The following is a 15,127-nucleotide window of genomic DNA, read 5'->3' on the forward strand; positions in this document are numbered from 1 at the left end:
CTCCCTTTTTTTTAAAGCCTCAAAAGAGACAGGCTGGCAAGAGAAGAGGAGGAGGGGAATGGCTTAGGTAACCCAACAATAGCCAGTAAGTCTGTGTCTATCTGGTTCCAAAGTCCTTGTTCTTTCCTTAATTTACTTTGACTCCTTGTATCTCCTAGCTACTTTTTAAAATTTTGTAATTGTCTGTGGAATCATCATTGGGTTTTAATCACACACACTGTATCATTCAGTGTCCTGGCAGGAAACAGATGGCATATTCATATTGTGTAATCGAATTGAGTTTAATAAAGGAACTACAGACAGCAGACAACAGTCTGATCTAGGTCAAGGAAAACTAACAAGGTTAAAGTACCTCATGGCTGTCAATAGTGGAGAGGCTTTACTACTTCTAAACCCCAAGTAAATGAGGGGAGGGAGTGGATACAGGAACTAGGAGAGAGTAATGTAATTGTAGAAAAGTACTTTGGTAGTGAGAAGTAACCAACCTGCTAGGGAGACAGGGGAATGAATATACCATATGATTTTCTGCTTATGCTTCCCATGGGCAGAACTCACCAAAATCTAGAGGGCAAGGGAGCCCTTTGATGTAGTTCATAAAGGTCAGCCTGTTTAAGCACAGAGCAAGGCAGAGAAGACTGGAGACAGATATGGAGTGGCAAAAGGAAGATACTCTGCACACATCTGCAAGGTGGAAGAGGAGGAGTTCCAGGAAGAGGGAGAGAGAGATTAGGGAGATAGGCCTGTCCATAAACATATGAAAAGATGTTTAAATTCATTAGTAATCTAGGAAATCAAATTGAAACCATAGTGAGATCATTTTATACTCATCAGATTAGTAAATAAGAAAAAGTCAGAATAATGCCAAGTTTTGACAAGAATCTGGAGCTGCTCATTCACTGCTAACTATTTTGGTAAATGCTTTGGCATTATTGAATACAGCGGACCATGCCCTTTGACTAGGGTTTTTATTCTTGAGTATTTACTCTTTTTAAAAAAAATTTATTTGTTTGTTTGTTTATTTATGGCTGTGTTGGGTCTTCGTTTCTGTGCGAGGGCTTTCTCTAGTTGTGGCAAGCGGGGGCCACTCTTCATCGTGGTGCGCGGGCCTCTCATTATTGCGGCCTCTCTTGTTGCGGAGCACAGGCTCCAGACGCGCAGGCTCAGTAGTTGTGGCACACGGGCTTAGTTGCTCCGCGGCATGTGGGATCTTCCCGGACCAGGGCTCGCACCCGTGTCCCCTGCATTGGCAGGCAGATTCTCAACCACTGCGCCACCAGGGAAGCCCTGAGTATTCTCTTTTGGTAACTAATAATGTTGGGCACCTTATGTGCTTGTTGCTATCCTTTTATTTGTATTTTCTTTGGTGAAGTGTCTGTTCAGATCTTTGTCCATTTTAAAATTTAGTTTAAATTTAAATTGTTTATTTTCTTGTTTTTAAGTTGTGAGACTTATTATATATTCTGCATACAAATCCTTTATTAGATATGTGCTTTTGCTTTTTCTCCCAATCTAGTGCTTGTGTTTTTATTCTCTTAACAGTGTTTTTGAAGAGCACAAGTTTTTAGTTTTGATAAGCCAAATAGAAAGTACCTAACCATATCTGTAATTATGTGTAATATAAATGTTCTAAAAACTTCACTTAAAAGGTAGAGATTGTCAGATTGGATAAGAAAGCAACATGCGACTATCTGCTGCCTATAAGAAAGATACAAATAGAATAATATTAAAAGGGTGGAAAAAAGATACCATCCTAACATTAGTCAAAAGAAATCTGGTGTGGCTATATAAGTATCAGACAAAGTAGGTTTCAGGACAAAGAATCTTACCATGAATAAAGAAGCATTTCGTAATGACAGAGGGATCAGTTTATTAAGAGGGCATAGCAGTCCTTAATGTTTATGTATTTACTAATGAGAGCTTCAGAGTACATGAAGCAAAAATAGAACTACCAAAAGAAATAGACAAGTCAAAATTATAGATGGAGATTTCAGGCCCCTCCCCCTTTCTCAATAACTGGTAAAAAGAGTAGACAAAAAATCAGCCAGAATATAGAAAACCTGAATAATATTATCAACCAACTTGACCTAATTGTCATTTATAAAACATTCCACCTAATAACTGCAGAATACACATTCCTTGCAAGTGCATAGTTTATGATGGTAGACCATAGTCTGGGCCATAAAAAAAAGTCAGTAAACTTACAAGGGTTCAAATCATACAAAGTATATACTCTGTCCAGAATGGAATTAAATTAGAAATCAATAACAGATATCTGGAAACTCTGCAAATGATTGGAAACTAAAGAACACACCTTTAACTTACTCAGAGATTAAAGAAGAAATCAAAAGGGAAATTAGATAATATTTTAAACTGAATGAAAATGAAAATACAGTATATTAGAATTTGTGCAATACTGCTTACAGTAGTGTTGAGGAGAAATGTATAGCACTAAATATCTGTTAGAAAAAAAAGAAAGGTCTCAAATCATTGACCTTGGCTTTTACCTTGAGAAATAAGAAAAAGAACCCAAAGGAAACAGAAGAAGAAAGGAATTAGTAAAAATCAGAGCAAAATCAATAAAATAGAAAACAGGAAAACCACAGAGGAAATCAGTGAAACCAAAAGTTGGTAATTTGAGAAGATCAATAAAGTTAATAAACCTGTAGGCAAACTCAGGTAAAAAAGAGAGACGACACGAATTAACCAATATGAAGAATTAGGTAATATCCCAACAGAGCCTACAGATATTGACAGAATAATAAGGGAAATTATTAACACCTTTATGCCAATAAATCTTACAACTTAAATGAAAACATTCCTTGAAAGACACAAACTACCAAAACCGACTGAAGAAGAAATAGAAGCCTTTAATGGCCCTGTATCTATTAAATAAATTGAATTTATCATTAAAATCATCCCACAAAGAAAACTTCAGGCCCAGATGTTAGTCACTGGTGAATTCTACCAAACATTTAAGGAAGAAATAATACCAATTCTATATGTTATTTCAGAAAATAGAAGAGGAGGGAATTCTTCACAAATCATTTTATGAGGTCAGCATTACCCTGATACGAAAACCCTATAAGCACAAGAAAAAGCCACAGACTAAGAAAAAAAGTATGTTCACAAAGCTGTCTTGTGAACCTAGATGTAAAAGTGCTAATAAAAATTTTAGCAAGTGAAATCCAGCATTATGTTAAAAGGATAATACATCATGACTAAGTGGGGTTTATCCTAAGAATGCAAGGTTTTAAATTTCTAGTTCTCCTTACTGATAAACCATATGATCATCTCCATTTACACACAAAATGCATTGGACAAAATCCAAATTCCTAATAAAAACTCCCAGAAAACTGCAAATAGAAAGAAACTTCTTCAACCTGATAATATTTACAGAATAACAACCTACAGCTAACATCATACCTAATGATAAAAGACTGAATGTCTGCTTTCCTACTCTATTTAATATTGTACTGGGGGTTCTAGTCAGAAAAAGAAGTAAAAGGCATCCAAATTGGAAAGGAAGAAGTAAAATTGCAGACAACACGATTGTCTATGTAGAAAATCTCATGGAATCTACCATATAAGGTACTAGAACTAATAAGTGAGTTTAGCAAGGTAGCAGGATACAAGATAAATACAGTCATCCCTTGGTATCTATGGAGGATTGGTTCCAGGACCCTATGGATACCAAAATCTGCAGATGCTCAAGGCCCTTATATAAAGTGGTGTAGTGTTTGCATTTAACCTATGCACATCCTGCAGTATACTTTAAATCACCTGTAGATTACTTATAATACCTAATATACATGTAAATGCTGTGTAAATAGTTGCCAGTGTGCAGCAAATTCATATTTCGCTTTTTGGAATTTCTTTTTCTTTTCTTTCTTTCTTTTTTCTTTTTTTTTTTGTTTTTAATGTTTTCGATACATGGTTGGTTAAATCCACAGATGTGGAACCCGTGGAAATGAAGGGCCCACTATACAAAAAACCAATTTGTATTTCTATGTGTTAGCAGCAAACAGTTGGAAATCGAAATTTAAAAATTCAATACCATTTATAGTAACATCAAGAAATATGGAATACTCTGGGAGTAAATCTGACAAAAGATGTGTAAGACCTATACACAAAACTATAAAACATTGCTTAGGGAAGTTAAAGAAGGCCTTAAATGATGGAGAGGTAGACTTTGTTCATTGGTCAGAAAACTAAATATTGTTAAGATGTCAGTTCTTCCCAAATTGACGTATAGATTCAACACAATAGTAAAATCCCAGCAGCTTGTTTGTAGGGATTGCCAAGCTGATTGTAATGCAAAAAACCTAGCCAGAACAATTTTGAAAAAGAACAGCAAAGTTAGAGTCCTAATGCTATCTGATTTTGAGCCTTATTGTAAAGTATTAAGACGGTGTGAAATTGGTATAAAGATAGACCAGTAGATCGGTGGAACAGAATAGCATCCGGAAATAGATGTGAGCGCGCGCGCACCACACACACACACACACACACACACACACACACACACACACACACACACACACTCTCTCTCTCTCTCTCTCTCTCTCTCTCTCTCTCTCTCTCTCTCTCTGCTGATTTTTGATAGAGGTGGAAAGGTAATTAAGTGAAGAAAAGATAGTCTTTTCAACAGATGGTTCTGGAGAATTGGATATCCATATATATAATTTATTTTTTTAGAAAACGGAAATTCTTGAACTTTATTTACACATTTCTCGGGTTTGTGCAGTAGTTGCCCTTTGGCATTAGTACATTGGTACGTGAATTATGAACTAGATTGTGATCATTTTATTTTTTAAGATGTCATATTTCAACCTGGAGATCTGAGAAATAAAGTTGGAAAAAATCACTGTGCTTGACTACTTTAGAGTTTCAGTGACTTTTGTCAGGTGAGGTGGAATGTGTATTGGATAATATATTCTAAATGTTACCTTTAGGTTTCTAGTTCTTAATATCTTTTTTTTTCTTAATATTTATTTATTTATTTGGCTGCGCTGGGTCTTAGTTGTGGCGTGCAGGATCTTTAGTTGCGGCGTGTGGGATCTAGTTCCCTGACCAGGGGTTGAACCTAGGCCCCCTGCATTGGGAGCGTGGAGTCATAGCCACTGGATCACTGGGGAAGTCCCCTTAATTATTATCTTTGATTCTTTCTCCTATCTCCCTTATAGGTTGGGAAGGAAAAAATGCTAAAGGTGAGAATTGTGAAGATTCATCCTTTGGAGAAAGTGGATGAAGAGGCCACTGAGAAGAAATCTGATGGTGCCTGTGATTCTCCCTCAAGTGACAAAGAGAATTCTAGCCAAATTGCTCAGGACCATCAGAAGGAGGCAATTGTGAAAGAGGATGAAGGAAGGAGAGAGAGTATTAGTATGTATGATAGTAGCTTTCCTTAATGAGTTATGCAACTCATATTATGTGCAAATCTTTTTGAGTTCTCTAGCAATTAAATTTGTAATTGGGTTTTGTTGATATATAGACATGATTTTGTCTATTTATGATTCAGAAAACAACTAAAATACCTACAAAGTGAATCAAGATTTAAATCTCCCTACACAATTAAGACAATTGGGAAGTCATTTTCTCTAGTTGCTTGGAAATCTATGTGCACATACCTAGCTACTCAAGATGGGAAAGAAAGTTTGCCTTCCTTTTCTCTTTAAGTTGGAATTATGTATATGTGTGGAAGGGGGGTGATCAGAGTAGGAGGGATAAATTCTAATCCCTGTTTCTCTTCACTTTGCAAGCCAGTGTGACGGTTTTGAGATACTTCCTTTTATCTATATTCCGTAACTCAAATTCCTCTCAGATGGGAGCTGCCAGAATTCTGAAACACTGTGATATCTGAAAGTAATTTTTAGGGACCTGGAGACCTAACGTAATGTTTTGAAAGTTGAAGAACTGAGACATTGCCCATTGGAAAAATAAATTGTCCTCTGAGGTCGTCTTTTTTTTTTTTTAAATCTGTGTCAATAAGGAATTTGACTGGGATAGATATCTTCTGTCTCCAAAAATATGAGTACTCAAAGGGTTCATGTATATTGATCCCCCTCCCCAAGATGGTTAGAGGATCAAATTTTACCTCATTATTTAACTATTACAAAGTTTGAATTAGAACATTTCATTAGAATGTTATGCTGTATGTCTTCCATTCTATTCTTTGTCTCTCCAGATGTTTTGGATATGTGCAGATGGTTTTAAAGGAATGTTCTTATCTAGTCCCGAGGAAACTTCTGAGACTCGTCTGCCCCAGTTGTTGATGCTTCAGTTTTGTTTTCCACTCTGCATTTTGAATGCTAATGTCTATGTTTTTCAGTTTCTCTTTTCCTTCTTTTTGATACTGAAGTTTTCTAACATGTATATTACTTATAATTCCCAAGACTTGAGGTTGATAAGTGTTTTGGTTAGGTGTTGACTGATGATATGTCTTCTAACACTTCTTCTAGAATCAGATCATTGGAATACCAATGATGTGTTACAGTTGTTAGTTTTATGCCTTAAACATTGTGTACTAGGAACCCCTAGTTTTAGGCTTTGGCTTCTTTTTTAGGGTGTTATATGCCTTAGTTTAGGTTTTAATTTTGGGATATAATGTTATTGCTAGTATGTGGAAAGAATGGTAGGCAGGCTAAAGAATGTTATGATGTACTCTGAATGTTTTCAGGGGGAAAACTGATTAGAATTTCCATAGAAATATGAGAGACAAATTCCAGCATACAAAATGTTTTCTCACAAGGTAACCTTCCTTCTGCTTTATGGGGGGAAAAATGTATTAGGCAGGAACTTTTCAGTTTTGTGTTTTTAACCTCACTGTTACGAATGTCTGTGTTCTTCCTTCATCTCAGAAGAGAGCTGTCTGTCCTTCCTCTTGGTCAAGATACTTGTGCTTTGAATTCCATTCCTTCCTGCTTTCTCAAGGATTGGGTTAACTGTTATTATTCTACTCTACAGTGTTTTTAACCTTCTCTCTAATGGTTCTTCTCAACTTATAAACAAAGTCCCATTTTCTAAAAACAAAAACATACCCTCCCTTGATCCTGTTGTTCTATTTCTGTCTTACTCATTCAAGCCAAAGTTCTTGAGAATGTTGTCTCCACTTTCTGACCATCAGTTTATTCCTTATGCTATTATAGTCTAACTTCTGCCTCTTTACTCCTAAAACTGTTCCTAATAAGGTTATGGGTGACCCCTAATTGCCAAATCCACTGATTTCTTCTTAGTCCATTTTACTTTTCATTTACATTTAACACTGTTGGTCACTCTCAGATCTTTTAGTTTATTTGATAACCACAGTCTCCTATTTCTCTAACTACTTTTCTTTTTTTATTTCCTTTTTCCCCACTGCCATTCCTTAGATTTTTTTCATATGGTTTTGTTCTGCTTTTTTATTTTTCAATACATCATCATCTACTTGATTTCTAAGGCAGAAAACTTGGAAACCTTTAACATTCCCACATCTAGTTGGTTACCAAGTCTGTCTTCTTGACTGTTTCCTTCACCATTCTGATACATTAATCCAGATGTTTAAGATTATATCTTCTGATTCCCTTTCTTCAGTCTCACCTTCCCATTTTATTCGTTTTCTAACTGCTGAAAGTGCTTTTTCTTTTTCTTCATTTTTTCACACTAGTGCTCTTTCCAAAATGTACATCTAGTTAGATCAAAAATCCTTTGTTTCCCTAGTGTCCATAAGACAAATTCCAGCCTATATGAATGGTATACAAGGTTCGTTATAATTTATAAGCCCCTACTTACCTCTGTAGTCTGATTTTTTTAATTGTACTGTAGATCATATTCACCTGTATCTCATTATTTGCAGTCTCTGAATAAGTCATATTCTTTCTTGGTCTTCCCTGCCTATCTTCCAGACTAAATTAGACATTGCTTCTCTCTTTTTGAGTATTTTTCTCTCTAATCTAGTATTTTTCTATACCAACCTCTATTATAGTATTTACCACATTGTATTGTGATTATTGTTGACTCCTCCCATAGACTTTAGCGACTTGAGGCAAGGACTTTATGATTTACCTTTGGGCCCCATCACTCAGTGCTTGGTTGCAGAGTAGGTGTTCAGTAAGATTACTGAGTGGATAAAATTAAAAGAATTATTTTTTTCACTAATTTTCTATTGATTTGACTAGATGACAGAGCACGTAGATCTCCACGAAAACTTCCTACTTCATTAAAGAAAGGAGAGAGGAAATGGGCACCTCCAAAATTTCTGCCTCACAAATATGATGTGAAACTACAAAATGAAGATAAGGTTAGTTGGCAGTTTATATTAAACCTCTTACATGTAGTAGATGTTGTTTAAGAAAATATCAAAGGTCTAGTTTTCTCGTAGAAAATGTGCTAAAGAAAAATGTAAATAAATATGTTTCTACAACAAACTCTGAGTGGTTTTCTGGTCTTTGTAATTATGACTTTAAACTAAATTGTATTGTCTTTCCTAGGAGATAGCATGCTTTTTCCTTTTTAATAGGAATTACTAGGGTGTAAGAATAGTTTACATTTGAGCTTCAAACTTAGTTATTTGAAAAAATAAGACTCTGTTTCCAGTGGTTATGGACTTCCTGAGGAAATAGCTCTTCCCAGTTAAAAGCAGAGCAATTTGTAATATAATTAAACTCAGAAAGTGAGTTAACTCTAACCAGTGCTTTTTCAAGGAATCTGAAGCTAATAATCTAAAATGGTAAATACCCTTTAAATAACTTAGTACTATGTTTTATTGATTCTAAGATGTTCAACTTTCATATTTTTACCTTTCCAGAATCAGGATATGTATCTTTTTTTTAAAAATTGAAGTATAGTTGATTTACAATGTTGTGTTAGTTTCTGGTGTACAGCAGAGTGATTCAGTTATACATATATATATGTATATTCTTTTTCATATTCATTTCCATTATAGTTTATTACAAGATATTGAATATAATTCCCTTTTTTATACAGTAGGATCTTGTTGTTTATCTATTTTATATATAGTAGTTTGTATCTACTGGAATCAGGATATATCTCAATATCAATTGGCAAGAATTCTTTTCTTTGTGGTACATAATGTGTCTTTCATTAATACCATCTTAGATTTCATGAAATATGCCATGTTGCTTTTGGGTACTCTTATTCCTGTATGTGTAAAACCTCATCATTAGAAAGAAGCGGGAGGGCGGCTAGGTGTGGAAGGCAGCTGCACATTTGTCTTCATGTCTAACTGTTTTATAGAAGAAACAGCTATGGCCTGAGAAATTAAATAATTCTATCAAAGTTCCTAATTTAGTAAATGAGATTAAGAAGGATTATAACCTGGATCTCTTGCCTCTTTAGAGTGTTGTTTCTTTCCCACGTCAGAATGCTGACAAGTTTTATTTCATTTTGTCTCATTTGTTTTATAGTTAGTGACCTGAAGACATTACTGGATTGTTAGGATTTCTTTATATTTGAAAATTGGGTGTTAAATACAGTTTTTCACTAAGTTTCTTAGCTCCCGTTCAGCAAGGTGGCTAGTTAAAACATTATTGCTGAGACCTCCTTGGTGGCTCAGTGGTTAAGAATCCACCTGCCAATGGCAGGGGACACAGGTTTGAGCCCTGGTACGGGAAGATCCCACATGCCGCAGAGCAACTAAGCCCGTGCGTCACAACTGCTGAGCCTGCACTCTAGAGCCTGCAAGCCACAACTACTGAAGCCTCCGCGCCTAGAGCCTGTACTCCGCAAGAGAAGCCACCGCAATGAGAAGCCCGCGCACTGCAATGAAGAGTAGACCCCGCTCGCCGCAACTAGAGAAAGCCCGCGCGCAGCAAAGAAGACCCAGTGCAGCCAAAAATAAACAACAAATAAATAAATAAAAGAAAAATGAATCTCTTATTGATGTACCTTTATGTAGTATTCCCTTCCTTTCCCCGCCTCCTTTTATAAACAATTGATGATGACTTTCCATTTACTTCTTTTTTTAAAAAAAAATATTTATTTATTTACTTATTTAGCTGCACCGGGTCTTAGTTGCAGCATGCAGGATCTTCGTTGCCTCGTGTGGGATCTTTAGCTGCGGCATGCAGGCTCTTAGTTACAGCAGGCGGGATTTAGTTCCCTGACCAGGGATCAAACCTGAGCCCCCTGCATTGTCAGCATGGAGTCTTAACTGCTAGACCACCAGGAAAGTCCCTCCATTTACTTCTAAATTCTTAACAAGAGGAACTGTTGGTTCAACAGATATACCCATTTTTAGGACTTTGATACATATTGACACATTGCCTACAGATATCTTTAACATTCTGTCTCTGAAAATTATTCTCCTTCTATCTAGTATATAAGCTATTTTATAGGTGTAATGTTGAGTTTTCTGGAGAGAATATAAATCTTTGTTCTCATTGGTTAATTGCTTTTTACCCCAGTAGTGAGTTATTTTTATTTGTTAACCTAGATCATCAGTAATGTGCCAGCAGACAGCTTGATTCGTACAGAACGCCCACCAAATAAGGAGATACTTCGATACTTTATACGGCATAACGCATTACGGGCTGGTACTGGTGAAAATGCACCTTGGGTGGTAGAAGATGAATTAGTGAAGAAGTATTCCCTGCCTAGCAAGTTCAGTGACTTTCTACTTGATCCATACAAGGTAAGGTCACTTAATTTTTGGACAGCAGGATGGAACACTATTAAATGAATTTATTTTCTCTGATGGTTACAGTAGATTTTGAACTGTAACTTCAGATAATGAATTCAAATTTTTCACGTATATCTATTTCATATAGGTTGTGATTATGGGGTTGGTAGGGAAGAGGCCACACTGAATATCTCCTCTTCTAATTTGACTTATATTACTATGGTTGCATAATTAAAACAAATTACATGCATGTGCTTTTTTGTCTCAGATCTTTCTTGGAATGAGGTATGGTATTAAAAAAAATTATTTTTGCAAATTGATTCCTAAAAATGAAAACTGATTTTGTATGTCAGATAAGAAGATTAAATATACTGCCAGCCTTGAAAAGGACTAGGTATTGCTTTGTATGACAGATTAGTAGAAAATCTAGCACTTCTCTCTATTATTTTTCCTTTAGTTATCTCATTTGATTTTCAGAATATTCTTATAAAGTTGTATGGTATATATACATTAATTTTCATCTCTTTCTTGTAATTATGAAAAACTAAGGCTATCTTACAACTGAGTCATACAACTAAATTACTTCAATTATCTTACGTTGGTATTGTTAACAAAAGTATATTGAGAAATAATTTTATTTCTTCAAACATTGGTAAAGACCTCCAATCGTAGTTTAGCATTAGCATGTTTTCTTATTCTAGACCAGCACGATCAAGCATTATCTTCCATTATGCTCTTTAAATTTTTAACATTTGTGTAAAAAGAAAAATTTAGGGATTAGTTGACTTTTTCTAGATCAGGACTAAAATTTCCATGGAACACTATTTAGTAAACCTAAACTTTTTCTTTTTATTATTATTTTTTTCATTGGCGTATAATTGCTTTACAGTGTTTTGTTAGTTTCTGCTGTACAATGAAGTGAATCAGCTATATGTATACCTATATCCCTTTCCTCTTGGACCTTCCTGCCACCCGCCATCCCACCCATCTAGGTTGTCACAGAGTACCAGGCTGAGCTCCCTGTGTTATACCGCAGGTTCCCACTAGCTATTTTACACATGGTAGAGTATTTATGTCAAACCTAATCTCCCAGTTCATCCCACCCTCCTCTTCCCCCCGTGTCCACATATCCATTCTCTACGTCTACATCTCTATTCCTGCCCTGCAAATAGGTTCATCTGTAGATGAACCTAGAATTTTTCTAGATTCCACATATATACGTTAGTATACAATATTTGTTTTTCTCTTTCTGGCTTACTTCACTCTGTATGACAGACTCTAGGTCCATCCACATCTCTACAAATGACCCAATTTCGTTCCTTTTTATGGCTGAGTAATATTCCATTGTATATATGTACCCATGTCTTCTGTATCCATTCATCTGTTGTTGGACATTTAGGTTGTTCCCATGTCCTGGCTATTGTAAATAGTGCTGTAATGAACATTGGGGTACATGTGTCCTTTTGAATTATGGTTTTCTCAGGGTATATGCCCAGTAGTGGGATTGCTGGGTCATATGGTAGTTCTGTTTTTAGTTTTTTTAAGGAACCTCCATACTGTTTTCCACAGTGGCTGTATCAATTTACATTTCCACCAACAGTGCAAAAGTGTTCCATTTTCTCCACACCCTCTCCAACGTTTATTGTGCGTAGATTTTTTGGTGATGGCCATTGTGACTAGTGTGAAGTGATACCTCATTGTAGTTTTGTTTTTTTTTTTTTTTAACTTTTTTGGTTTTTATTTTATTTTATTTATTTATTTATGGTTGTGTTGGGTCTTCGTTTCTGTGCGAGAGCTTTCTCTAGTAGCGGCAAGTGGGGGCCACTCTTCATCGCGGTGCGCGGGCCTCTCACTATCGTGGCCTCTCTTGTTGCGGAGCACAGGCTCCAGACGCGCAGGCTCAGTAGTTGTGGCTCATGGGCCTAGTTGCTCCGCGGCATGTGGGATCTTCCCAGACCAGGGCTCGCACCCGTGTCCCCTGCATTGGCAGGCAGATTCTCAACCACTGTGCCACCAGGGAAGCCCCGCATTGTAGTTTTGATTCGCATTTCTCTAATAGTCAGTGATGTTGAGCATCTTTTCATGTGCCTCTTTGCCATCTGTATGTCTTCTTTGGTGAAATGTCTATTTAGGTCTTCCACCCATTTTTTAATTGGGTTGTTTGTTTTTTGGATATTGAGCTCCATGAGCTGTTTATATATTTTGGAGATTAATCCTTTGTCCGTTGCTTCGTTTGCAAATATTTTCTCCCATTCTGAGGGTTGTCTTTTCGTCTTGTTTATGGTTTCCTTTGCTGTGCAAAAGCTTTTAAGTTTAATTAGGTCCCATTTGTTTATTTTTGGTTTTGTTTTTATTTTCATTACTCTAGGAGGTGGGTCAAAAAAGATCTTGCTGTGATTTATGTTACAGCGTTATCTTCCATTAGGCTCTTTAAATTTTTATCATTTGTGTAAAAAGAAAAATTTAGGGATTAGTTGACTTTTTCTAGATCAGGACTAAAATTTCCATAGAACACTATTTAGTAAACCTAAACTTTTTCTTAAATATTTTTATATACTGAGCGGAAATTTTAATTTATTTTCATTTCATTGCTGTAGAGTTTTGGAACTGTGATACAGCTTTCGGTGGTTATAACAGGAACTTACTATCTTTACTGTATGAAAATTGTATATAAAATCATCTCTAAATGGGTTTTAGACTCTTGGATCATTTGAGTCCTAAATATTTTCTTCTTTTTAAATTTTACAGTTGTCTTTTATGTATTTTAGTTCAGTGATTCAAATAATGTGAATAACATGAAAGAAAGACTGAGTATAATTTATGGGTAAAAGGTCTTTGGGTTTTATTAGAACAAAAAAGCTGATCCACACTTTTTGTAGGAGCCAGAGACTTAGAATTCCAGGAATTTATATCTTTTTTGTTTGTTTGTTTTGTTTTAGGAATTTATTATATCTTGAAAAGCAATTTCTGAAGAAATTGGCTACTCTGAAATTTTCTAATGAGGGCTTAAAATATTAACTTAATGAATTTTGGCTGTAATTCTGATTGAGACTAGAAGTGCAAGCTTGTTTACACTAAACTGCTGTAAGAAGGCAGCAGTGAGAGAAATTCTGCTTAGTGAGAGAAATTGAGTCATGTAAGATACCAGTCTATAAATTCAGAGCATATACTTATCTTTTAATGTATTTTGCATACCTTAAACAATAATTTCTTATTGCCCAATACTATTTGACATTTCACTGATTTTATCTTTTGAGTTTATGTATGTTTATTTTTCCTTTTTATAAAATTGGTTTTCTCAAAGAACTTTTGGCATCTCAGCCAGGACAGAATATAGTAAAGGTACGGATAAGTAGGCCATAAAAGAGTGCTTTGGATTCTTTCCTGATCTAAAGGAAATTTAAAATAATGCAGTGGGGACTTCCTGGCGGTCCACTGGGTTAAGACTTCGCCTTCCAGTGCAGGGGGTGCAGGTTCAATCCCTAGTCAGGGGGCTAAGATCCCACATGCCTCAGAGCCAAAAAACCGAAACATATAGCAGAAGCAATATTGTAACAAATTCAATAAAGACTTTAAAAATGGTCCGCATCAAAAAAAAAAAATCTTAAAAAAGATAAATAAATAAAATAAAATAATGCATTGAACATCAAAGTTGATCACATGTGATCTGCCTGTCCCAGAGGCAGTGGTTTTGAGCTTACTTTGGCAGCAGGTACATTGAAATGGGAACCAAAAGCAATAGGTTAAAATTTTTTTCTTTGGTTTTTGTAGAATTTAACGTTCTGCTAGGCTGCTGAATACAACTACTATAGAGAGAGAGATGAGGTCTGGAGAGAGGAAGCAAGTTGTGAGCAATAGTTTTAGGAAAGGACCAACTGGGAGAGCTTAGGTGGGAAAGAGGAAAATTATCTAGAAATGTAGAATTTTGGAGTGTTATCTGAGTAGGGCCTAGTGTGATGCTGGGGGTGTGCTTGTGGTCTTGTAAAGCCTTAGAATATAAATGACTTGAGATTAAAAGCTATCTTACTCATTTTATATCCTGTGATGTTTAGCATAGGTATAATATGTACATGGCTAGTGAATTCATTTCTTTAAGAAGTTCCATTCTGTTCATTGAGGAGAAAAATGCAACTGACAGTTGAGTTTAGGGGTAAATATTTTATAGGCCTAATGACTTGGAGGAATGATTTACAAGGCACTTGGATGATAAAATAACTGTCATCTAAGATGAAATCAGCCATCTTAGCTCGTTTCCGTATTCTAATACATTGCAGCTCTAGTGTTTTGTTAGTCTGTCCATAATGTTTTTCCTTTTTTTTTTTTTGTAGCTGTGCTGCGTGGCATGCAGGATCTTAGTTCCCCAGTCAGGGATCGAACCCATGCCCCCAGCACTGGAAGCTCAGAGTCCTAACCACTGGACTGCTAGGGAATTCCCTGTCCATGTTTTGAACTCTTATTTTGGAGTGGTATATCCTAGTAAGGAAGCATTTGGTTAGAGACATAACAAGAAAA

The 15,127-nt window shown here is 35.8% G+C and overlaps 1 protein-coding gene across 3 annotated transcripts in view; it reads left to right on the forward strand.

Moving 5' to 3' along the window:
- Nucleotides 1-15,127, forward strand: part of BAZ1B (bromodomain adjacent to zinc finger domain 1B) — a 69,410-nt gene that overhangs the window by 14,653 nt on the left and 39,630 nt on the right. For all 3 annotated transcript variants that reach the window (XM_082432280.1, XM_082432279.1, XM_082432278.1), the window contains 3 exons: nucleotides 5,184-5,382; nucleotides 8,154-8,275; nucleotides 10,430-10,627. In XM_082432280.1, the coding sequence (XP_082288406.1) occupies nucleotides 5,184-5,382; nucleotides 8,154-8,275; nucleotides 10,430-10,627 (519 nt within the window). The remainder of the gene's footprint in view (nucleotides 1-5,183; nucleotides 5,383-8,153; nucleotides 8,276-10,429; nucleotides 10,628-15,127) is intronic.

Source organism: Balaenoptera physalus, assembly GCF_965194825.1.
Source record: "Balaenoptera physalus genome assembly, chromosome: 16".
Classification (NCBI taxonomy): Eukaryota; Metazoa; Chordata; class Mammalia; order Artiodactyla; family Balaenopteridae; genus Balaenoptera; species Balaenoptera physalus.